This window comes from Neolamprologus multifasciatus, chromosome 4 (assembly GCF_963576455.1).
Source record: "Neolamprologus multifasciatus chromosome 4, fNeoMul1.2, whole genome shotgun sequence".
Lineage (NCBI taxonomy): Eukaryota > Metazoa > Chordata > Actinopteri > Cichliformes > Cichlidae > Neolamprologus > Neolamprologus multifasciatus.
Window position 1 is genome coordinate 20377699 of NC_140442.1, and position 26547 is coordinate 20404245.

The 26547-nt window shown below is 39.9% G+C and overlaps 1 protein-coding gene across 1 annotated transcript in view; it reads right to left on the reverse strand.

Annotated features, from left to right (window-relative positions):
• Positions 1-351: 351 nt before the first annotated feature.
• grapa (GRB2 related adaptor protein a) overlaps positions 352-26547 on the reverse strand; it is a 33753-nt gene continuing 7557 nt past the window's right edge. The window contains exons 3-5 of the mRNA XM_085157033.1: positions 25795-25914; positions 13145-13313; positions 352-1641 (exon numbers count right to left, since the gene is read on the reverse strand). Of these exons, the coding sequence (XP_085013159.1) occupies positions 1456-1641; positions 13145-13313; positions 25795-25914 (475 nt within the window). The 3' untranslated portion in view covers positions 352-1455. The remainder of the gene's footprint in view (positions 1642-13144; positions 13314-25794; positions 25915-26547) is intronic.

Genomic DNA, 26547 nt, shown 5'->3' on the forward strand with positions numbered 1-26547 from the left:
ATTGCATTCAAAATATGGAGTAATCTGAAGTAAAAGCCGAAAGTAGCATAACATGGAAATACTCAAAGTACAAGTACATTAAATCTGTTAAATTTAATTGACCATTTAATTAAATGGTTTGGGGGATTGTAAGCTTAGCAGTGCTCCAATGGCTTTGGTACAGGGAACTTCAGGATAAAACTGATTATATTAAAAAAAAAAAAAGGGGGGGGGGGGGGGGGGAATAGCACCAACAAAACTCAAGATCACAGCAAATTATGGCACATGTGACCTTTTCATTAAAAAGAACACAAGATCATTGTAAAATACACACTAAAAGCAGATACAGTAAATACCAAATAAAGTCCAAGCTTCAGGGCTCAAAGATGTAAATGTATCACTTTATTTCAAAGATTTTGTTACAGGATAAGGAAGACCGATCCAAGTTCTTGCTGTCAGTCACATGAAGTTTGTTCCCCTTAAGCAACTGCAACAGTTTCAACAGAAGCAAAACGTTTATACAATGTTTAAATTCACTTGCAGTATATGTATTTAAGATCACACGTGGATAAGAATAAATACTCAGGAACAAACAAATGATCAGTAAATTGAGTTGAGCATGTTACATTTTAAGCAGCGCGTTTTTCTTTTTTTGTATTAACAAAGCGATGTCTGGGCAGTGTTCGTCTTACTGTCACACTGTAACACAGTAACTCCTTTCACTGGTCCACTGAGCACGCTCAAACACTCACACGCAGACACACACACATATATACGCGCACACAGATACAATCAACACAATCAACACACTTCTCACTCCCTCATCGTCACACAACATGCATATATGTATGTAAAGACTGCAGCTTTACATCTGCACAGACCCCCCCCCCCCCACACACACACACACACACCAGCTCAGCGAGAGAGGGATCTGCTGTGTCAGTATCGTCTAAGTGTTCACACTCACAATGACTTTCTGTGTCTTTCTTTCCAGCTTCCGGTGAAAAGGATGGCAAAATACTGGAGTAAATGACCCAGAGAGCAAGCCTGCCCTTCCTTCAGGAGTTTTCATGGGCCACACACTTTTCCCCTCAGTTTAGTGTTTATGTGTGTTACTTTTATACTAGAGCTGGTAAGCTGTAATAAATGATTATAACTGGGAGTATGTATGACTTTGAATATATGTGAGAGTTCTCCACAGTGTAAAGGTCCATGTCTGGATCGGAGGAGAAAGTGGAGACTTCAGGATCAGATGATCAGATGAGCCTGCAGCAAAGGCTGATTTGAAGGGCGACATCACAGGGGGGCATTGGGAGGAATCAGTTTAGGGAACGGGTCGTTCGGTGGTAGCTCCGTCGTTTGCTCCAGGAAGTTGACGGGCGAGTGCAGAGCGGGGGAGCAGCGTGAGTGTCTTTCAGGATGGCTCGTCGGTGAACCCGAAGGAATGGCCGTGCGCTTGTTTGACACGAGGTCAGGTCACTGGCAGTGATAAATGGGCTGGACGTACTCTGGAGGGAAGTAGCCCACGCGTCCATGGCAACGGCCCCTCCAGCGCACCGAATCAGAGCAGTCAATGAGTTCAATGACATCACCACGCAGGAAGCGTAGCTGGGACGGGTGGTGCGGGGTGAAGTCGAAGACAGCTTGGGCATGATGGGAACGCTGTGGGTCAGGAGGGAGAGAGGGAACAGGAGGGAGGGGAGGAGGAAAAGAAAAGAGAGTTAATCACACATTTTCATCACAACAGTAAGTTAATACCCAGTTAATAGCGTCAAAGAAAATACTAAAAGTAACCCACCCCTGTGATGGAGACAGCTATCAAGCTATATAAGATTTACATATTAGTCCAGGGAAGTGAACCTTAAAGCCAGAATTGGCCCAACAAAGACTCCAGTATAAAGTATAAATGCAAATATTATAAAAAAATTTAAAATGAAAGAATTTCGGTATTCTGAATTTTTTAAAGATTTTTTTGTATATTTTTCTTCAACCACACATTTGCCATTTACAGAAGCATTTGTTAAAAAACAGGTAGAAAATTACTGGGTTTTTTTTTGTTGTTTTGTTGTTGTTTTTTTTACATTTTTTATAGTATGGACAAGTGTGTGAGCTACCAGAACTCTTTCTGTCAGTTTACACTTTAAAGTCCAAAGAGTCATAATGACAGTGTTCTTTCACTGAAATAACAAACTATTATGACTGAACTTCTTTTTCTTAAATTAAAATATCTCTAGGATTAAATGTGCAGTTAAACTTCTGTACAGTCACAGAAAGGGGAGTTTCACTGGCCTGCTTAAGTAGGCTGCATGTGGCCCACGATGTAAAATGAGTTTGACATCCCTGTATTAGAAAATGAGAGATGAGGCCTTTTCATCGCACAATATAAAGACATCACATGTCAAATGTCAATGAAGCTCTTTTTTACCATTTCAATCCAGAAACAAAGCACATGAATGCTACTTTTCTTTTTTTTAAAAACTGGAAAGGAGGCAGTAAGCTTCTGTAATCCAACATCTCCCACATAAAATGAGTCATAACGCACCGGTGCAATGTGTGTAGTATTCAGTGGGGTTACGCTGTAGCAGCATGGTGTTATTTGCATGTGACGGTCAAATATGTTACTCGTCAAATCAGGGGGTTGTAGAGTTATTAACATGTTTATCTCGCTACGTTTAGATGGCTGCAGAAACCAAATCAACTTAATATCCTGCAAAAGACAGATTTTTCATGCTGATTTAATATCACAGCCAGTTTTGGGTTACTTTTGTTTTTTTTATCAGTGACTCCCAAAAATATGTCTTTCTTTATGTTCAAGTAATATTTATACATACCAGTGCGTTTTCTGCTTATCATCAGGATATAAGATTATAGAAATTAATTTTGCACTTTTTTCCAGTCACTGAATACTCATTAAAAAAAATAGAGCACACAGTTTGCAAGGGCTAGCTTGGAAATTTCTCCTTAAAATGAATGTTGGTCAATAAGGTTCGCTGGTCTTATCTCCTAAAGGCTTTGAGAGGTATTATTTAATTCATCAGCCACAATCTAGACGGTGAATTTTTAAAGTGAGCGCACTTTCTTTGAAGCAGGAGGCCAAACAAAACAAGAAAAAGAATACGAGCTCCAAAGAGATTAAATAAGTCTTGGTCAATATGAAAAAGCAGTCTATGTATTCACACATTCATACAGAGCACGCACTTGGTGACAGCAGGAAGGAAAAACTCCCTTTTAACAGGAGAAACCTCCACCAGAAGAAGGCTAAGGGAGGGACAGCCATCTGCTACGACCGGCTGGTGTTGAGGGGTGAGAGATTAATAATAACTAATGATTACATGTACAGTAGTGTGTAAGCACCTAGAGAGTGAAAAGAATTGAATGAAGAAGAAACACTGTCCATCATGGGAAGTACCCATCAACCTAGGCCTATTGCAGTGTATCTAAGTGAGGATTAAGGGGTAGCTGAGCCAGCCCTGATTATGAGAGCTTTGTATCCTGAATCCAATCTGGGAGCTGAATTCTCTGCTCCCCATTCTACTTTTAAGTATCCTAGAAGCTGTTAGTAAGCCTGCAGTACTATCAGGACCAGGGAAACAACTAGATCTGTCCAAGAGTAGCATATGCTAATGGACAGATACTTATATAGCACCTTCCACTACAGCTACAACTACACTACAACAACTCACCCAATCACACACACTACTTCTGGTACTTCAGCTTCCTCCCACAGTCCAAAGATATGCATGGGGTTAGGATAAATGGCTAAATTGGACATATGCGTGAATGTGATGTGACTTGTTGACTTGTTGTTTGTCTCTCAGTGTTGTTCCTGTGTTAGACTGGAGTACAGTCCAAGGTGTACTCCCTCTCTTGTCCTATGATAGCTGGGATAGGACGGTGAACTGAAGGTGAAACTGATGAAAATGAATGGGTGGCTGGTTTTGTTTCGAGGGCTTCAAGGACTTGTGATACTGAGAAAGTGATGGAATCTGTAAAGAAAACCATGCGTGTAGAGCATATTTTCAAGGGGAGAGCGAGTACAGACACACAGCGATGTTAGAAAGGACCTAACAGACAGAAAAACAAAGAACATGCTGCTTACTCCCACTCCAGACACACCCCTAATCTGGCCCTGTTGGGTTTAAAGTTACCATTCTGACACATTCCACTTTCTTTACCCTTCGATTCTCAGACTGTCCTTACCTGACAGCAGCTTAAAGTAAATATCAATGAGGCAAGATATTTTAGATTGCTGTGACACTTTTATGGTGATGAACATCATGTGCTTTGCATAAAATTCTCCTTATGTGCACCTTCGTGAAGCATGAAAATCACCTCGCGCCACTCTTCTCCTCAAAAGCCTTGTTTAGCGTTGGGTTTTATCCAATATTTAAATCGAGTAAATGGTAGATTTTAGTTTTTCTTGGTCATAAAAGAGAAACACAGAGGGATGGGTATGCAACGGAGAGGTGCTATAAGTCCAGAATGATGAGTGTAATAAACACACATGCCCACTAAAAATAACAACCACAAACAACGCTTATAATGCTTGTCGCTGTGATGTTTGATGGGAATCCAGGGCAAGTGGGGCCGCTTTAAATTCAGCCCTCAGATTCTGCTCTCTCTTCCTGACTATGTTTTTCTTTGAGTTCACAAAAGTACTGTTTTTCTTCTCCCTCGATCGCCGGCCTCCTCTGATCGCTGCTGACTCGTGAAGTAAAAGCAGTTTAAGAGTGGCAGAACAAAAGTGGCTATTTTAAGGAGAGAGGCTCGAACTTAACTAACCCGGCTGTCACTGGCGCTCCCACAGAAGAAGGTGGATGTGATGTGAACTGCGAGGGAGCGGGGAGGCTGCAATGAATACCAATATTGTTTTTTATATGTAGGTGCGTAGATATCTATGTTGCAATTCTGGGATTTATTATTCTGGACTGCTTTATCTTAGAGTAAGGCCCAATAAAATGGCATCCAAGTAGTGGTAGGCACACAAAACATGTACACAGTTACAAACAAGTACATGCACTAACTAGACAGCAGGATTAGGATCAAGAAACCCAGACAGAATCCATCAGGCCTGCAAATCTATAAAATCCTCACAGTCTTATGATTTATTGTTTCACTGATCTAGTTGAGACTTCTAGTTTGTGTGGGTTGCACAAGAAGAACCCTTTCATTCTTGTTCTCTCTTGTAAAGACAAATACAATCTATGTATCCTTGTGATTAGGGTTGACTCTACCGCCTAAGAGAGCACTGACAGTACAGCTTTTTGCTAGTTCCCTTGTACACAGAATGCAACGAAAATTCCTCCAATACTGCTTGTTTGCCCCTTTGCACAAGGTCCAAGTTTTCCAGGGTAAAAGGGAAGGCTTTGCAACACAAGGACATGAGGATATTAAGGGATGTGTTAGGAGAATTATTTCCTATTCTGCCATACTGAGATAAGAAGCTATCAAGAGCCATGTAATGAGCTGATGTGGAATTAGTTTGGGAAGACAAACCAAACAATAGGAGGGTCAACACACACACACACACACACACACACACACACACACACACACACACACACATACATACAAAAAAAACACCATGGTGCAACATGATTCAAGGACTCACAAGTGCTCAACACACTTGGTTCACGTCTGTGAAACTGACCTATTTAGTCAAACACAAAAAGTAAGAGAAACACTGAACACAGTCTTTTCATAACCTCGTCTTTCTTTATAATCTAAATGGTTAAATCGAGGGATTGAACAGTTTTTTTCTTTGTATTCTTATTTCTTTTATGAAAGAAAAAGAAGTGATGCTGTGAAGAAGTGGATACTGAATACTGTTAATATTTCAGAGCTTTGAGCGTGCACATCAAGCTCACAAAGAAGAAAGAGCTGCTGAGCAAATACACAAGAGTGTAGTGCCAGACTGTTTATTTGCCAGTTTGCCATAGTGTTGTCTGGTTAAGTGGTCTTTAGGGCAAATTTCTTTCATTTAGTATTTCTTTGGGGGTTTTTTCTTCTCCAAAAATGGCACAGAGGATTTTGTAGCTCACACAATTCTGTCCACAGTGGCACCTCGGAGATGCTTAAGAGTCCTTCTCATGATCAAAACCCAAATAGAAGCCCTAAATATGGTTTTGCCATAACCAGGTTAAGTCATTCATCAAACAATCTTTTCTCCAAGAGAAGTAAAGCGCGAGTTGTATGACCGTGTGCAAACGCTGCCAGTGGAAGACGCTGGGTGTTGGAGCTTTGTTGATGCCCAAGGCCAAGACAAAACCCCGCAGACGCGAAGACCAGCTGATTGTGATTTTATATAGCTTGACGGTGAAAAAGCCAGATGGGTCCAAAGCTAATATCAATGTTTCATGTGTGCTTTTAATCTGCGCATCTACCTACTGGGAAACCAAGCCCACTGATGTGAATTGAAGATAACTGGATACGCATGGAGCCAGTGCAGAAATGATCAGCTGGTGTTTACATGATTGCATCTCTCATTTTTTTCCCCACCTTTGATCCTCTCCCAGATTAAATTGTAAAGCAGTAGAAGGCTGTAGAAATACATTATGTTTATGGAGATTCAATGCTAAGGAAAGCTCTCAACAGACAGGCACAGAAAATACACCTTAAAGCTCAAATTAAAACAGTAAACACATATGGAGACATAAAGAACTGACTAAGCTGCTGTGATCTCATGTGGAAAGACAGAAAGGCTGCATAGCCATGTAAGGAAAGCACGGCACCTTCGGCTCTGGGGCATGATGTGATTCAGATTCAAAGTGACCTACAGTGCAACAACATCACAGCCAGTGTGCTAAACACAGAATGATACAAAGATACTGTATATGACCAGCAGCTGACACTTCACTGTAGTTAATTTCACTTATTTTTTCTCAAAACAAAGTCACACTGTTGCTGTATGTGGGCGAAACTCCACAGCAATGGATATAGAATTAATTTGTCATGTCTTAAAGGTACAGTGTGTAAAAGATGTCTAGATGTCTGTGGACTGCAGACAACGGAAGTTTGTTTTCTTACTCTTCCTAATTCAAGTGCATAATCCTAGCTAAGTGGCCACTATAGGATAAACAACTCTATTTATATCTATCTATATTTATCTGTAGTGAGCATAGGTTTGCTGTTTAAGTCAGCTGGTGTCTACGTCTGTTTACTCTGGAGGAGGCTGTAAAACATTCTGATAAGTGAATGAAACTTACTTCTGTCAGATGACAGAGGAGGAAAGCATAATGAGAAACAGATCATGAAAATATACATGTACAAATGTTCAATAGTCATATGAGTACAACATATTTTTCTATTACATATGTTAAAAAACAAGTGACTGTATTTTTAAGGTTAGCCATATATGTAAACAACCAACACATGCCACATTTTATATACATTTTATTATTATTATTATGATCACATGTTTCAGGAAGATAATTACATAACACTGTCCTAGTGGACCCTTAATAAGCTTGCTTCTGATGGGGCAACTTTCTGACCTGAGACTAATGATGCTGCGTAATATAAAGACAATCAGAATTTGGTTCTGTGCCTGGGACTCATGTCACTGATGAATGGAACAGATATGATATAATATCATAGAACCAGGAAATTAAGCAGAACCAAATGAAAGAAAAAACAAAATTAAACAAAACAACAACAACAGTATTTGGTAAAACAGAAACAGTCTTTTATGGTACTTGAGGACCATAAAAGCCATATTTAGTTTTTCTTTTTTTATTCTAATGCACGTATGTGAGCAAATTTAAAATACACTTTAAGTAATATTGAAGGTCCTGCTAAATGCTGATAGCAGAGTGGAAGTGGCCTGAAGATAAGAGCTGAAATAATCGATCATGAGTAAATGAATCTGCAGCGACTTTAATCATGTCCATCACTGTAAAATGAATTTCTTTTGGGTGTTGAACCATTAAATTAGAGCTTGTAGATGCATTTTCAAAACTATGGGAATTTTACATTTGCTTCTTTTGTTTTTAAAGAACAATTTTCTTAATTTCCTTAAATCGGCTCTGTGGCGTTGTGATTAACACATTTGCTTTACATGCAAATGATTGATGGTGGAAGGGTAAGAAGAGTTAGGGTTAGGATTATCTTAAAGTGCTTTTACAGATCCTTAAATGTACAATATGTAGAAACTCCACTGATCATGAAAGTAATGCTGCTCTACTAATACTTAGACGCTGGGTGAACAGTGGCGGTTTCCATAAGCCCTATTATTTCTTAAGTTTAACCATATTCTTAAAAGTAACAGAAGAGTCACAGCTGACCTCTAATACCTGCATATTCATTGAGAATTCAGGGCAAATTTCCTGTGTCATCATAGTAAAATATGAGACAGAATAAATGGGGTGTAAAAAGCAATGAAATTAACAACCATAAACATCTTGTTAAAGCCTCCAGGCTGTTTTCTAGCAGTAAGTGCCAATAAAAGAATACAAGAATGCAGCATCTGTCCTAGTTTTGTTTCTCCTGTGTTCGTATTCCACTTCAGCTTGAGTTTGTCAGAAGTCACTGCACACAAGTAGATCCAAAAGTGTGTTTTTGAATGAGCCGTTTGAGCAGATGGAGAGAGGACAGTCATCCTTTTTGTGCTATTTCTGCCCAAACCACAAAGCCAGAAGTCATAACATAACACCACCTCCTCTGTAGTGGTGTCGTTGGTGTAGCCTTAAGCTTCCTGTGCATGAGCATGAGAAATTCTCAAAAAACTGAAATATTCAGAAACAAAACCTGGTGTTGTTTTCATGTGCTATTCACTCGCATTAAAGATAATTCAATTATCACAGTATTTAGGTCACACAGTTTATTAGTCTCCCGCGGGATGGCTGTAGCCATCTTCCGTTTAAGTAGCTGCCTAAAGCTAAATTCATCACTTCACACCTGCTCCAGCTGCATTTGCACAGAGAGACGAATGCACTGCGCATCATAACGAGTGATTTGGAGCATGCTCTGAACGGTTTTATGACCAGCCATGATGCAACTAATCAGGAGCTAAATTTGCAAAAAAAATACTTTTTTTTAGGATGAAAAAAAAATCCACTGAAGGTTTCCTGTTCCACGAAACAAACTACAACACCAGCCTGCTTGCTCTGCAAACCCTTTCTAAACAAGTAAGATCAACGGTACTTTTTTTCTTAACAAATTTGACGAAAAGTGTCAATCTAGAAGCAGCTACTCCAAAAGCACATCATCACAACGATCAAATGCATCATCTTCATGACTCAGATATGCTTACATTTTGTAAATTTTGGCTTTTTGTTTGCGCTTTTTTGCCTGTGTTAAATGGTTCATTCAGAAGGATTTTGGATTACATAATTTTTCTACTGAATGCCCAGCTGCTTTCCTGTTGGGTGATGTCAGCTGCTCTTGCTAAATGTCTTTAATAAAATGCCCCACAATTGGACAATGGACATCCACTTTTTAACCTTTTGTTAAACAGTAAGTAAGTCAAAGTATTATTCTTTATCAGAGCAAATAGCCCTTACAGGTTACCCTAGCCTATTAAAAAAATCTTTCCTTGGAGCTTGCTGTCCAGGCAGCTAAAGTCATGTTAACAAGTGCCACGATCAATAGGGGAGCTACCGTTAGCATGTGGGACTGATAGGACACTCAGGTTTCTTCATATCAGAGTAAGCATGGCAGACACCTGGATGATTCTGAGGTAGTACTGGGCGGGTCCTCTCATCCACATCGGCTCCAAATTTGGAGGGGTGGCCATGCACATGAGCTCAGTTAACCTTCGTATAGCTAAGGCACTGAGTCTGAGTTAGCTTTTACACAGAAGTCAGTGCATTTTAGTGTCAATCCTGTAAGTTATAAGTGCAAAGGTTTATTTTATTCTTTAGTAAACAGACATTTCCTTTTTTTAAAGTTGGTTTAAAATAATTTAGTGACGATTCTGGTGGTTTTACTTTGGGTTAAGGCTAATAATCGTTTTTCCTCTTTTTATATATATTACTATATGTATATTACTGCAGGCGTTCTTCTCCGGGCTGGATCAGTAAGGATGCTTTTATTACTTCAAGCAGAACATAAAAGGAACGTGGAGAAAGGAGGGCGAGAACTACAATGTGCTGCTACCTTGCCTGAAATACATTCGTGCATGTGTGTCTGTTTATTCCTTGCCTCCCTTTAGCTGTAATAACAGCACTGACTCATTGGCCACTAACATCACTTCTTCTCTGATCATCTGCAAAACACCACAGAGCAGCAGTGACTGGCTATCTGCAGGCCACCACCTCGGATGTCAGCGCCTCTCTGCTTCTTTTTTGGCACTTCAGAGAGCTGATTGTTAGGCGAAAGGTTTGATTCCAAAGGTGAACCGAACCAAGGCAGTGGTCGCAAACAGATCCCATCTGCAAGGGTGCTTTGAAAACAGATGGCAGCATTAAGGATGAAGCTTGGATGTAATTCTAAGCTGCTCCAGAGTTGCTTTAGGATCATATCTTCTTATTTTGGGGTATTAAAAACATTATTAAGTCAATAAAGAAAACATGAGACAGCTCTATGGCAAACTTTGTCTGTGCATGTACTGTAAACACAGAGTACGAGGGAGCTCTTGCATTTTCTAACATAAAAACTGCATCCCACAATTAAACCTTCATCACCACTATCATCTACAATCAAAAGAAAACATGCAGCGAGTGTCTGATAACTGAAAAATCCAACTTCTTCAGGTTAAACGATCCAAACTTCAACATCATCTGTAGGCAATTTGAAGCACTGATTCTTAACTGATACTCAGTTGAGCTGTGGGCTAAGTAATCACATATGATGAGATCCATTTCAATGAGTGATGTGAGCAAAATTTACCCTGTCACATTCTGTTAATCCTCGACTCAAAGCGATCCCAAAATGAGAAAAGTGTAAAGTGCTCATGTTAATGACTTAAGATCAAGCCCATCTTGATTGTGACTCTTTTATTTTAAATATATAGGATCTGGAAATTACACTGCGCTGATATTACTCTTATGATGTTACGGCTCCCTAGCTGGAATAAGTAAGAAAGTCTGTGCTAAAAATCCAGCTGAGAAATTTATTCAGGGCACCTTAAGCTTCTCCCTTTGGCTTCTTCTGTGCTTCATATGATTGTAAAATTCGGACTCCATTCAGAAGTCTGAGTGAGTTACATGTTATGCATTTTGCAGGACTTTTTGTGTAACATAATTTTGCACAAATTAAGAAAAACAGCAAACCCTATTTATTTAAAATAACATATAGTACTGCGCAAAAGTCTCAAACTAGCCCTCATTTCTTCAGAGTTTATTAGGAAAATGACAAATAGGTGCAGGCATTTAATTAAAACATGCGACATGCACGATAATACAACATAAAACACCAAATTCTGACATTGTCTTAAGCAGCTTAACAAGCAAATGAAAATGATAAGATACAAGACTTTTGCACAGTACTGTAAATGATTTTTTGTTTGTTTAAAAGAAACCGGGGACTTTGTGATGTACAATAACAGCCACCTGCCAGCGTAGCAGGAGTAAACCATGAAGACAGGAGGCTGACTAAAAGAACGACTTAAGACAAAAACCACGCGATCCAGCAATGCCAGACATTCCTCGGTTTCATTTTGAGAATTATAATTTTTGTCAGTGTAGTAAATGAAACATGATCTCCATGTGACAGCTAACACTGGCAGATGACTGCACTCCATTGATCGTTCTGTTCCCCGATGAATCGAGGTCAAATCTCGGGGCTGAAACCACAGAATTGAATATGATGTTATATGAATTATTAGCTTGTGGTTTGTGTTACAGTGACACAAACATGCTGTCACGTCGGGATTGCTGTGGATCAAATCCCTTCGGTGCAACTGGGTTCGCCTGCAGGTGCGGCACTGCCTGCCGCTCCCAGGAGTAGTTACTGTGCAATACGAGCTTGTCTACATAATGACAACAACAACAGCAGCTTTTCCCATGATGACGCCTTTTCAGGAACTAACTGTCATTTCTCGTACTAAAAATCAAATAAAGTACTACTAATGCTTGGGCTATGCTTCTGGTTTACAGCTGTAGTATATTACTATCGTGTGCAGTCTTTTGGAGTCTACATATCACACTCTACATAGAGTGTGATCCACCTAAGACTGATCAGGTGATTGAATTATGGAGTAAAGTAATCATATGCCCAAATGTGATATGTAGCTACCTCATGACTAATGCGTAGAATTGCCTTTTAGAAAATCAGTTTCCTTTAACACTGCTGTGCTCAGTCCGTCTGGCACGCTGTCTAAGATGACTGATTTGATTTTGCTCCAAACTGGCGGCTGCTCTGTGATGTTTCATTACAAGCTGCACCTCTACGTCAAACGTCAAACTCCGCCGACACAGTTGCAGCTCCAGAAATTCCACATATGGAGTTTTTCCCATAGTTATCAGCTACATTAGATTGACAGGTTATGCCTTCGAGTCAAATGAAAAATGAATACTCGGCTTGTTATGTCTGTCTAGGCGTACTGATTTGATAAGCACCGGATAATTTACTGTGTCTCGCCTGATAGTTAACATGATGTATGGGAGTACGGCGGAGGGAAGAGGAACGAGACAGAGACAGATGACAGCAAGAGCAGATGTGTCTTAAATGGTTTGGTGAGGACACTCATAAGGATAATGGGATTAAAAAATGCATAGGGATTTTTTTATAAAAAAGATGAGGATTTAGGTGATTTAGGTACATTTAATTGTTTTTAATTTGATATATTCCATTTCAAATAAATTATATTCAGGTTGCTTTTAAAAACTGGAGTTTAAAGGGAGACTTTTGTGTACATTTTTACTTCTACTGTATATTTTGGTCCTAGGACTCCACTGGAACACATTTGCATTAGACACAGTTTTAGCTCCTGCCTCTTTAAGGCCACCCCTCCCTTAAAGCACAGTTTAATCTGATTGGTAGCTCCTCACCTGGCTTTCACAAACAGAATCCAGTGCTAGCAAGCTAGACCTCCTTATCTCACCTGAAATGACCATAGAAGGAGACCTACAATGAGCAGATTGAGCTGAAACTTGATTGATTAGATCAGTTTAGAGGGTTTACTTTGTTACAGTACAAATACGAAAGAAAAAAAAATCAGGTTAAAGCTTCCCCCAATGTTATTTTAGATTGCTTTAAGAAAACCATGAAATCAAAAGAAACTCACCCTGGCGAAGTGCTCGGGGTCTCTCAGAAAGACCGTCCTCTCCTTGGCGATGCTGTTGCTATGGTAGAAGTCCACCAGCTCGTTCAGAGAGGAGAACGCCTCGTCCCACACGTAGTACTGACTACAGCGATCCTGCAGTACCTTGAAATGCTGAACATGATCCCCATAACTGCAAAGCAGGTAAACAAAGAGACGCAAACAATCATAAAACTGAGTATCTATGAGGATATGTGCTTCCTCGCAGTAGCATAACTTAACTAATGAGTTCCATTTTTTTGCCATTTTGTTAGCTAACAATAAAAAAATACAAAATCATGAGAAAATCCTTATTTTGTTCCTCTTGATAAATCTTAATTTTGCTCATTTCTTTCTCCCCTAGTCATCCACAACACCACCCTGCAGTGGCTCCATGCTCACAAACACTGAGAATCACTGCCACAGCCAGTTTCCCTTTATTGGATTAAACTTCATGGAAATGAAATCTATAAAACACACTGGGCAAAATTCCCAAATCTCATTAAAAGTTTGAATATTTACTATTGTTTATATGGGACAAATTGCATATATATATATATATATATATATCTGCAACAACACAGATCATTTACTCTCAGAAATAATTTGGAAACAAAACGATGACTTGTTAACTGTGTTGACGGTGCTTGGGCTCAATTTAAGGTCTATTGTAGGAATCATGGCTGAATAATCCTGCTTTTTAATCATGTACTCTATTGTCAATCTCAAGGTCTCTTTATTTTTCATTTAGTTTATTTCTTTATGTCTTACAGTACATCTGGACCAACTATTTCTTAATAGTCTTAATGTTTAGCCTGCAAAGCCTCCTCCCAGATGTCAGCTGCTGATTGGACAATGGATTTAGTGCATTTCAATTTGCCTCTAAAATCAGTGCAGTGACCTCTGCTTGGTGTTATACTTATTGAAGTTTTATTTTTGGTCAGACTTTATTTAACGAGCAAGAGAAACGCTTGAGATTACAAGTCTCTTCCGTAAGAGTATCGTGTCCTCGCACAGGCAGAATTAACCTGGTGTGTTTTTCATTTTGAGCCGGAAGCTGTGCCCGAGTCCAAACCCAGGACCCTGGGTTGACTTAAAGCTGTTGAAATAATGTGAAAACAGACAAGCTGTTACAAAGAGAAACCCAAACTACTGTGGAAATATCTAACACAGTCAGTTTCTCAGAATTCATAAAAGCAGACAATGACATTTTCACAGACTGCTCTGTGGGTCTCATGTCAAACAAACCCAATACCCTTTAAATTTAAATAAATGTGGTTTAGATGCTTTGTAGCACAAAATCAGCAACATTTTTAGACAGATTCTGATCAAAGCCAAGCAAAGCAAATGACAAATAATAATAAAATAAAGCCATAAGTGGCACGAACAAAAATAGCCTAGGTGTTGAAGAGCTTTGCCTTGTTGTTATAATTAGAAGAGTTTGGCCAGCATTCATTGACAATCATACCTGCTCCCCTTGTCCTGGTCTGCGGTGGTTGCTAAGTAACTTCCCAGCTTATCTTTAGAAATCTGGACATCTCACTGTGATTACATGGTTACATAACTGCATCTAACATGCAGCGGAAATCAGTGCAACACCCCCATATTTCTAAACACATCGCAGAGTAGGTGTGTGTGTTAATGTTATGTTAATGATTGCTAAAATATCATGTCGGTGGTTAAAGAGAGAGCCAAAATTCTCTCTCCCGTTTCTCTTCTAGCGCAACGTCATCAGTGCGGATGGAAATACCGCCATTGAATGATGCATCCTAATAAGCGAAAAAGCACAATGTGGGATCTCTTTTTGGGGGGATTTGTGGTTTAACCTTGCTCGGCTCCTTCTGAATCGCGTCTGATTGGCTGTGCTCCAGGCTCGCGGAAAGTAAATGAGCATCGGCTTTTTTTCACCCAGAATTCCTTTCTCTATTCAGACACTGTGCTCCTGTGAACAAGCAGAGCTGGCTCCCTTATGACTGGATGGCATTCAGCTACACCTCCACCCTGCCCTTCTTTCTCTGCCTTCTCTTTTTCTCCAGCCTGTGTGTCCTTGTTTCTCTCCTCTCACAATCTGACACCCAAAACTGAGGATTTTATTTTGCAGGAATATTAAATTAATCAAATGTATCTTTCTAAAATGACAGCCTACCAGCATGTGAATATTAACTCGTTCTGTATGACCAACTTTTATTTTGCCCACAGGTCTGGCTGGCTTCAGCTATTTTGGTACCCTGTGCGAGGGTTTGAGGTTTGGTGAATAAACTCTGAGGAAAATTTCCGAACAGCCAGAAGCAACAAACACAACTTCACCTTGAATTAATGTTTAATTAGGTCTTAATTACATTTAATTTACAAACAGATCTGTCTGTGCCCCTCTGGTAACACACGAACACTGTGTTTTATGCTGTAGTGTTCCTAGACCAATGCTGGGGTGGTAATGTTCATGAATTGCTACTTAAAGGCCACAATTTTTTTATTATTGTCATATTGTTGCCATATCATTGCTGTCAGTGCAGACAATCACCTCTTAATCTCAGTTCTTTCTAACTTTTCTCTCTTTATCTCACTTTGTATCCATTGCCTCTCTTAATTCAGCTTTACACACACACACACACGCACACACACACACACACACAAAGCACAAAAACTGTGGTCTTCTGTCAGAGTAATCTTCATCGGCCCCAATTATCTCCCAAGGTGTCTGGCGCCCTCTGCTGCACCCTACTGGTGGGGCTCTGTAACTGCCACCAGCTCTGCAACTGTGCAGCAGCTGCTTGTCTGAGGGAGCAAATCACACAATAAGCCCCTGCTGGATAACGAAGTCAAAATAAGTAAGGGGTGCTGTGAGAGGTGAAAAGAGACGAGAAGATTTTAAAACAGGATGTGAGCTCAACACGGACTTTCCCTCGAGGGGATTCACAACAATGTAAAGCACAATTAAACACATAAAACAGATGGAAGAAAATAAGAAAATAAGGTAATATTTGAAGTTATTCTGCACCCTCTACATCCTTCTCAGTGGTAGTTTGAAATTTGAAAGAGAACATTTATTTTCAGGAAATTTTAAAAAAAAAGTATTTTCAGGAAAAAGAAATCAATAGAAAACGAAAAAAAAAAAAAAACTAATTTCAGTTTAGCTTTGGAATATTAATGTGAAACTGGCATCTATCATTAATGTTTGACATGCCCAGCCCCCACCGGAAAAAGTGCCCATGCAAGTGACCAGAAGCTAGCTAAATACTGGCTGAACATTAAACCACGCTTGATGCTAAATTTACCCTGCCATGCAAAACACAACCATACATCAGTATCAGGAAAGAGGTAAAAATAATAATAACGCAGTTTGAGACCTACTTTGAACACAAATCATGAGAAAACTAGCCTTAAAAACTATTTAAATACTATTTTTTGCTGTATCGCAATGGCAACACACCTTATTCAGAATGAAATAAACCATAATCTAGAGTTAAATACTTGTATGTAATCAAGAGGAGAATGCATGAGTAATGTACAATATTCGGCGATGCCATACTGATGGTTTTATCAATTATGACGGTGAAGTAGAGACAGTAGGGAAGCAGTTTGCTGTAAGAGCGCAGACAGCATCTGTCTCAGCTGGATCGCTCTCTCGCACACACACATACACAAAGCAGTCTCTCCAAGTGCCCTCTCATCTCTCTGATCCAGTGTAATTAAGGCCCACAGCGATTGAGAGATTATGCTCTGTTTCCGAGTAAAAGGAAATGAGAACGAGAGCAAGAATCTAAGAATGAGAGTGAGAAAGATTGAAAGACAGAAAATGAAATAGATTTAGAGACAGAACTCAGAGTCAGATATACTGTAGATGAGGACAGCAGTTACATTTCAGACTTTTGCTCTGCGCCAGCGCTATTGTGGGTGCTCAAAGGTCGTCCGACCATCTTTCTCTCAACTTCCCCATCAATCTATTCTCACTTCCTTGTTCTTGCTGTCTCTCTCATTCTGCCAGCCCCCTTGTCTAATCTGCTGTTCAGTTTCTAAACCGCTGCAGATGTCTGGACTACTTTACACAGTCACACTAACACCTCCGGTCGACAGTTTTTAACTCTGTGTGTGTTTGTGTGTCCATGTGATGCAAATTGCTGATTATATCATGTTTTTGTGCCAGCTAGCGTGCATAACCGTCTGCCGTATTACATGCGTTGTAGGCCGCCATGCACACACATTTTGACCACCAGTGCGTGCACGTTTTAAAGGAGCGTCCTTGCATGTCAACCAGGCATGTCAGTGAGTGTGTGTGTGTGTGTGGGGGGGGGGGGGTGTCAAACCGCTTGTGGCATTAATAAAGCATAGCCAGTTTTGATAGATGGCTGAGGAGATAGGAAGGAAGTGTGACCGTCTGTGCTCTGAGGGTGCAGAGCGAGAGATGTGATGAAGCAGAGAGGGGGAGGAATGATAAAATATGTTTTGATGGAGGCACTTTAATCAAAACTGTGTTGACTTAGTGGGCTGAATATTTCTGCTGCATATTTAAGTCATTCGCGTCCACCTGAAACTTTGGGAAAGCGCTCATACCCATGACTTCAATCAATTTTTTAAAAATCAAGTTCAAACTGTTTACTTTCAATTTTTTTTGTCTGTGTGCAAAGTGGAACAATGCAAGCATACAAAATAAAATCAGGATTGTTGGAAAAGCAGCGCTAAAAATTCCATGCTATGCCTAAAAGCAGTTGGGCAATACTAACGATGCTTTTCTCATTTTGGATGTTTGTTAAACGTGTATTCTTTTTTTGGCTTCCTTTTTTGTTTTGACCTTCTACATGAATAATTAAAAACAGCAGAACTTGCCATCCTAAGGTGACAGAAACTGTCAGCAAGCACTTCTGCTGAATGAGTCATGTTGGTCACAGGAAAAGTCTCCAACGAGCAGGCCTCTTTAAGCAGAAAGCTCAAATGACACCACTGTCATGATGCAGTCAATAGATTTACAGATCTATGTCATGTCTTCACTTTTCATTAACTTTGTTCACCTTAAATTCAATAACATTTTAAAATTCTTAAGTAATGAAACTTTTACGATGCTCTGTGATTTCTTGAGTTCAAGCTTTTTTGTGGTACATTTATGTTATGATTTAAAATCTTTTCAATTGGAGTGTTTGGAACTTGGGGAATAAATTTAATCTAACTTTTTGTATCTGCTTTTTCTCAGAGTAAACTCGGTCTAAGCCTTGAGAGAGAGTGAGAGACAGAGCGAGTTTGGATTAATTAAAATGAGAAACAAATGAATACATAAATAAGGAGGAGGAGACCCTCTGGAGCTTCTATCTCACAGAGCACATGATGGTCGTACTTGACCGTGAGAAAACACAACAGAAGGAAATATAAAGTCCTGTCCTTCTCTGACACTGTTCTTGCTTTGCCTCTTTCTCTCTTCCCCGTGTTTACGTTCACTGAACTGTGGTATTAAACTGTGCCAGTATGAGTTATGGTTTAGGCTATGAAAACCTGACTTTCTACTGAAAATTTATGAGAAGCTCTTACTTGGGTTTGAATACAATATCCTCTCTCTAACCAGGCTGCGGTTTTTGGTATCTGACAATGTTTTCCTGGTCTCAGTCATGTTGGCTGTGGAACTCTTGACCAAACATGTCTATCAATGCCAGGTTTACACATATATATTGCAAGTAAACAACCTAAAGGAGAATTTCACAGAACAAACATTATTGTGCCGTGCACCACACATACAATCGCCAGTTACTTTATTAGGTACATCTGTACTTTTGCAACAGAGGTGGCAAAAGTACAGACATTCTGTACTTAAGTAGAAGTACAGATACTAGTGTACTCTACGCAGACAGTTTACTGTTTAGGCTGTCCCTATATTAGACAGTATAAAGTTAGTATGAAGGTGGAATTCAGTCAGCAGATCAAAGCATCATCAGCTTAACTTAAAATTCATCTCTGCTACACCCAATGTAACCTAACTCTGACCATGAGAACCACAGCCACTGTGCACCAGCCCAACACAGTGCTTTACTTTAAATCAACCACATTATTTATCCTGCACAAACTTGCAGAGTATTTTCATGCAACCTTTAAATAACAGTTAGTCTACCTCAGGTTTTTTGTTGTTTTTTTTTGCAGCACGTTTCACAACATGGAAAAAACTTATTGTCACATGTACAGGCACAATATATGATTTAAAAACATGAGGTTTATCAAACACCACTGAGCAGTCTTTACCTTTACATCTAACCTCTCTTCCTCCTCTCCTGCCCTGTCTTTCTTATCTTTCTCCATCTCTGAGTAAAGTTAGCTCTCTTTCTTTTCTCTCCTTGTTAAATACAGCAGCTGGACCTTTAGTTAGCAACACACTGTGTGACAAACTGCACACAAACAGTTTGCTTCTTGACACATGAATAGGATTGCCTTTCGTGCATTAATGCTGAGCCTCAAATCGGTTTCATGTTTGAAGGCAGTGATAATAACTCCCCTCAAATGCGTTAAACCAAAAGTAAAAACCCTGTTTTGAAACCGTAAGGAGTAGAAAGTACAGATATTCGTTTCAAAATGTAGGAAGTAAAAATTAAAAAATTGTCAGAAAAATAAATACTCAAGTAAAGATACCTGAAAATTCTACTGAAGTACAGTAACAAAGTATTCGTACTTCGTTGCTTCCCACCTCTGCTCATTAATGTAACAAACAGCCAATCACGTGGCAGCAACTCAGGGCACTTAGATATGCAGACATGGATGTCCTGCTGAAGTGCAAACTGAGCATCACAATGGAAAGAAAGTTGATTGAGGTGATTTTGAAGGTGGCATGTTAAACTTGTCTGACTTGTACTTACATAGTGCTTTTCTACTCTATTTGAGCATCTGAAGCACTTTCTTACCTCACACACAAATTCACACAAGCACTCTTTTCTGGATCAAAGTGTGTTTACATTCACAAACTCACATTCTGATGGATACATCGGGGGCAACTCAGGATACTAAAAGCAGACTAAAAGAGCTGGAGATCGAACCATCAACCTTCCGATTAGTAGACAACTGTCCATCAGCTGGTTGTTGATGACAGACTGATCTGAGTATTTTAGAAACTGCTAATCTACTGGGATTTTCCCACGCAGCCATCTCGAGGGATTACAGCAGCAGCTGTCGGAGTAAAAATGCTCCGTAGATTCCAGAGATCAGATGAGAATCCCGAGACTACTTTGAGATGACTCAAATAACCACTCATTACATGTCAGTACAACACACTGAACCTAAGGCAGATGGGCTAGAGCAGCAGAAGACTGTACCAGGTGTCACTGCTGTAATCTCAGAACAGGAAACTGAGGCTGCAATTTGGACAGACTCGCCAAAATTGGGCAACAGCAAATTGGAAAAAAGTTCATCTGATGAGACTCAGTTTCTGTTGCGACATTCAGATTACAGGATAAGAATTTGTTGTAAACAGCATAGAAACCTTGGTCCATTCTGCCTTGTATGGATGGTTCACAGTAGTGGTGGTGTACCCAATATACCACAGCCTACATGAGTGTTATTGCTAATTATGTCCAACCCTTTATGACCAAAGAACAAACACCTTAAAAATGACAGTTCACTGAGTTTGCTGCATTCAAATGGCCTACACAATCACCAGATCTCAATCCAACAGAGCACATTTAGGATGTGGTGGAACAGGATATTCACATCATGAAAGTGCAGTTGAGAAATCTGAAGGATATGTGTGACCCCGTCACCTCAATATGGACCAAAATCTCTCAGGAATGCTTTCAGCACCTAGTTGAGTCGACACCATGAAGATATTTCTGAAGGCAAAAGGAGTTTGTCCAAGTAGTAGCAGGTATACCAAATAACGTGATGGCCTAATTAATATTTTAGAGTCATGTTACATAACTTTACTGAGTCACTTCTTCATTTTGGCAGGCGTTTTTTGACACACTCTTTTTTATTGTATCAAATAAACTAAAGCACGTTTTTTTTCCTGATGTTCACGAAGTGTGAAATTGTCCCCCAAATGATGACATTCACAGGACACTGAACCCACTCTGCGTTACTTAAATCTCTGAGCGGATTATGTAGCTGTAAAATAAGCATCACCCACAGGGTTAGTTCCCTTTAATGGTTTCCCTTTGTAGAAATGTCCCTGAAAAGAGGCTGATGATAAATGATGACTAGGAAGCCGAATGAACAGCCAGAATCAGCGATTACTGTATGAGCCATCAGTCAGTGTAGCGTGAGTCAGTGATACGTGAGGCCGTGTCAAAAACAACAGCATCCACACTGAAATGGTAGCGCAGTGGGCAAATTGCCTAGTTGCCCTGTCTATATAATTTTCATCTACCGTTAATGGTATTTACAGTCTCCATGGAAGGCGAGTTAATCACTATAGATGTCCATGTTAAAAATGAGCAACTTTACAGAAGCACTGCATTTTAATCTAACCTATGCTTTTTAAACTTTCTTGAAGCAGATTTTGTTTTTAAGTAAACCCAAATTTTACTATATTATTTACATGTTGGTACTAATTCACAGGCATCTGTTTCTATGTACTCTTTGATGAGTCAAGCTAGAGAAACTAGCAAAGTTAGCTGAAAACTGTGAAAAAAAAGCCATCATAATTCAAGCTTCGAGTTAATAAGTCAAAATTTTGAGCAAATACCTAAATTTTCAAGCTGGATCAGACAATCAGGGGCTCTGTGAAGTTATGCCATTACCTTGTCACCTGAAAGTAGATTGCAGAAGACATCAGCTGTCCAACAATTCCACATGAACACCTTTTATGAATTATCATTATCATTCGCTAGAAGGCATTTAAGTGGAAATGAGGTCCTTCAGGGCCCTTTCTGAATACCAGAGCTAACTGAAACTTTCAACTTACTAACTCAAATTTTCTAGTTTTTTGATGTCCTTAAAACAAGGACATAAAATGCTAAACTCAAGGCTTCAAAAACATCCGAGCCCACAAATCAAAGAGTGAAATCAGATAGCCAACCCTTTTTCAGGGTGGTGATCGCTCTTGGCAAGACATGCAATAGACCTCAGTCCTTATTGTTCAGAGCACAACGCAATTGACAAATCATTATCTTGAGACTATGAGTCATCTTCTGAGTGGGGTGGGTGGGCGTTCTGAGGCTGAGAATGTGGATTCACTGGTCAAGAAGACATAAGGCTAGACAAGTTGTTGGTGAGCTTCTATCAGACTGTTACATCAAAGAAATGGTGTTTGTATGACCTCCAGGTGATACGGGACAGATGCAACAGGAAAACCAACTGTGTACGTGTCTTTGTGCACGTGTGCGTCTGCGTGCAACACCAGACTATAGTCTAAACAAACACTGGGTCAAGCAGAAAGAAAATATCTAATGGAACAGATTTAGGTCTTTTCAAAAGAAAAAGGAAGGAAGTGATGTTGACTCTTTGGATGTGGGAAACATGTTAAACAAAACCTTGATAACCACAACCACAATGCTACTCCTGCCTGTCTAAAAAATTTCAAGTGAACTGCACCTTCGAGACAGGTGTAGCTACTTTTGCTAAGGCACTCAATCAAATTTTTGCTTCAATTACTCATTTCCTGAAGTGTCTTTTGGTGACTGCGCACACTTTTTTTTAGTTTGAGGGAGTTTGGGAGTTGGCCGCAAGGACTTGCAGTTATAGCAGCTGTTGAAAAGTCTGAAAAAGGAAGTGAGATTTTCCACCAGACTGTGAGAAAAGTGATGTTGTCTCCCTGCAAGCATCTAAAAAGTAAACTATAGAACTGGATTAGGTATTGCTGAAAGTATTAAATCTAAGTTGTGCCACTGTAGCGCTGCAGGAGAAGACCAAATATATCCTTTGGGTGCATCTGCTGCTGAGTCAAAGAGAACTGTGAAACCACCCGGCATGGCAAAATAGATTTCTCTCTGTCTCTCTGTGTCTAAAGTCTATCTTGGCATCACTTTATATTCCAAAAATAAGCTACTAAATAACCCACCGGGATAGTTTTGCTGGCGTAGTCTGAAACTACAGTCTTCTGCCACATATTTTGCCTGTTCAAAGAAATTTTGAAGCAATTACTGTTTTAAAAAAGGTCCCTTGCATTATGGCTGGAGTCATTAAATTACTGATTTTAGGCCATAAAAACGCTTTTAAGACTGATTTTATGGTGAAGAACGATAGCGAACAGGACGCTGAGATCACGTCAGTTCTTTATTCCCCTCTGCAGATGTTTGTGTTCCACATTTGTGGCTATTTTACACTTTTGTGCACAGTTTCATTCACTTGGCATCTTATATTAAGCACAATTTTAGTTCTCTAGCTGTACCAAACTACCAGCACATTCTTTTAATGTTGTTTTTTATATTTGCTTACATCTTGCTTTTACGGAAGTCCTTCATGTCAGAATCCTTACTATATTTTAAGATTGAGACGTTTTTTCCCCCGACAGTTCAGATTAACTCTGACACAGTTTTGGTTTATGTGTTTGGTTTACTGTAGGTTGACATGGGTATAACTGTGGCTCACTTCTGACTCAGATCTGTTGGTCATTGGCACAGTATATTTGCTTAATGAAAATGTCAGGATTTTTGATCAATTTAAAAATCCTCCTCACATACAAGGCCTTGAATATTCAGGCCCCATCTTAACTTAAAGACCTCATAGTACCATAATACCCCAATAAGGCACTATCAGAGGCTTTCTTGTGGTTCCTAGGATATTTAAAAGTGGGGAGACATTAGCCTTCAGCTTTCAGGCCCCTTTTCTGTGGTGCCAGCTACTAGTTTGGAGTTGGGAGACAGTCAACCTCTGTACTTTTAAATATAGACTTTTCTTCATTTTAAAAAGGAGTTTTTCCTCCCCACTGTCTCCAAGTGCTTGTTCATAGGGGGCCATTTGATTGTTGGGTTTTTCTCATATTATTGTGAGGTGTTTACCTTATAATATAAAGCTTTAGAGGCAACTATTGTTGTGATTTGATGCTATATAAATCCCATTTTTAGATATTGTACATTGTTGTTTGCGATATAAAATCTAATGACTGCAATATTTGATAACAAAGCAATGCATGTTTTGTTGTTTGATTTTTTTGCGGAAACAAGAACAAAGATAGTAACATTGTTTGCATTTATCAAGTACAACAGGGACAGATGTAGATGACCAACAAATTAGAGGATAAAGAACTAACCACTTTATGTTGGTTTTTCCTTTAGTAGGTCACCCACATATATTTATGTTAGAATTACTTACCACAAGACCAATATTTCAAAGAGATCAACACAGTGGAAATATTTATATTCACATCTTTACACATGACTTTAACTATTTTCATAATGGACTAAAGTGGTTTTAAAGTTAGATTTAGATCTGCCATCCCTGCCTTCCTAAAACAAAGTTGCTAATTAGCCAATTTTATCGTACATCACACTTGGAGGATTTCTGTCTCCACCAGAATTTTTTTTTTATGACAAAAAGAGCCACAACGTCTCTTCTAGGATTCATTCATGGCTGTGAAAGTGGATCGGATTTTTCACAGACTGACGTCAAAGCTGGACCGAGCTAAACTGAGACTGAAGTCTCTGCAGTTACTGATGTCCTGTCTCCTCTGACAGGAGCGGTGTCGGCACACAAGAACCACACACGCACACTGGCAAACTCACACAAACACCTGACCCACTTTTCAAGCTGGTACACCATCCAGCAACAACAGCCAGAAAGACATCAATAAACAGCCAAAAAAAACAAAAAAACAAGAAGCATCAGATTCCACTCTGTCCCCTCTTGGCAAATCTATTTTACACGCAGCGTATCGCTTCTCTTCCATCCCTTGTGTCTAATTTTGTATTTTAGCTTTTTTTTAAACACAGGCAACCTAATTTTTTCCTTTCCCTTCCAAAGGACTATCCTAAGACAAATCCACTGAGAGTGACATTGTGCCCAGGCGATTTAACAGCCAAACACAAAACAATCCCCAGATCTAATTCTTAACCCCTGTCTTGAGTTAAGTAGGAGCACAGTGAAGGGCCAAACCTCCATTCCAGGTCTGTCCTTTATCAGCACCAAAACTCAGACCCCAGACCTCCCACACTCCAATATCCACACAGCCCCTCAAGGCACAACACCAAGTCTCAGCTGCACCCTTCACCGCCACGCACTGACAAGACAACCCATCAGCCCCATCAGCAGCTCCAGATGCCGTGGTGTGCTAGACAGGATTAACTCACATCAGGCCAGAGGGCCCGCAGATCCCCCCCTCACCCCTCTTAGCCTCCACCCCATACCTTATCCTCTAACCCTCCTTCTCTGCCTGCTTCTCTAATCCCCAGCCAGCATGACAAATATATCGAGCACACGCACGCTCGCACGCTCGCCCGCTCGCCCGCGCGCATCCAAAATACATTAATGAAGAGATACAGGGAAATAATGTAGCGTTTTCAGAGGTGTGTACTTATAGGTCTGCTAATTCAATTCTGTGGCATTAGATGAGATGCAATGAAACTTCAGTTATGGCTGTGGAGCAACCCTGCAGCTGCAGTAATGAGAAGTTACGCAGGGTAATATGAAGAAATACATATGAGATCAGAGAGGTGTATGAAATCCCACTGCAAGGAGCACGACAAAAAAAGCAACTGTGCAGAATATAGTGCAAATCTTTAGTAATTTTCTCCTACCTGACAGACATGGAAAACTCGCCAGGAGCACTCTCGCTCTCTCTGACCAGGAAGGCGCCGCACTCTCTGTTTCTGAGTCGACTTTCTGCCACGCCACGAGATATGCGACCGGCGAACCAGCTGCAGGCCAGTCAAGCAAAAACAAAAACAGACAAAAGAAAGCAAGTGAGCAAACAAAGAAAGAAAGGGGTCACCGGTGTTACCGCTTTATGCAGGTGAACTCTCCTGATCTGAGCATCTCCTCCAGACGTTTGCACACACACTCAAATTTAAGAAAAGAAGTTTGTGGATATCTGCTAACTCTGAAAGAAACTGAGAAGAGAGCAGCTCACAAAAGCACGGATCAAAGAGCTGAGAGAGAGAATGAAAGAAGTGAATTTTCCACACGCTGCTAAGTTTGCACATGAAACAAATCCCACAAATCCAGCAATTCAGTTGTCAGCTGTGGAGCGGAAGTAAAGGTGTCATTATTCATTTCTTTTCTCTTTCTTTTTTTTTGCACTTGCTTAGTAGTGCGCTTTGCTTGGAGGCTGTGAGCACAGTCAGTTTGATGACTCATGAATAGTGAGCATCTATCCAATATGGTGGAGAAACTAGGACCCTCGTGGATAACTTCATGCAGTCAGATTTCAGGGATTTTTAAAAAAAAAAAAATCAAAGCCACGCAAAGAAATTTGGAGGAAAAAAGACACACACATATATACACACACATATCCTACACTCCCAGGGGTATCCACAGACTTAACTAGGCAA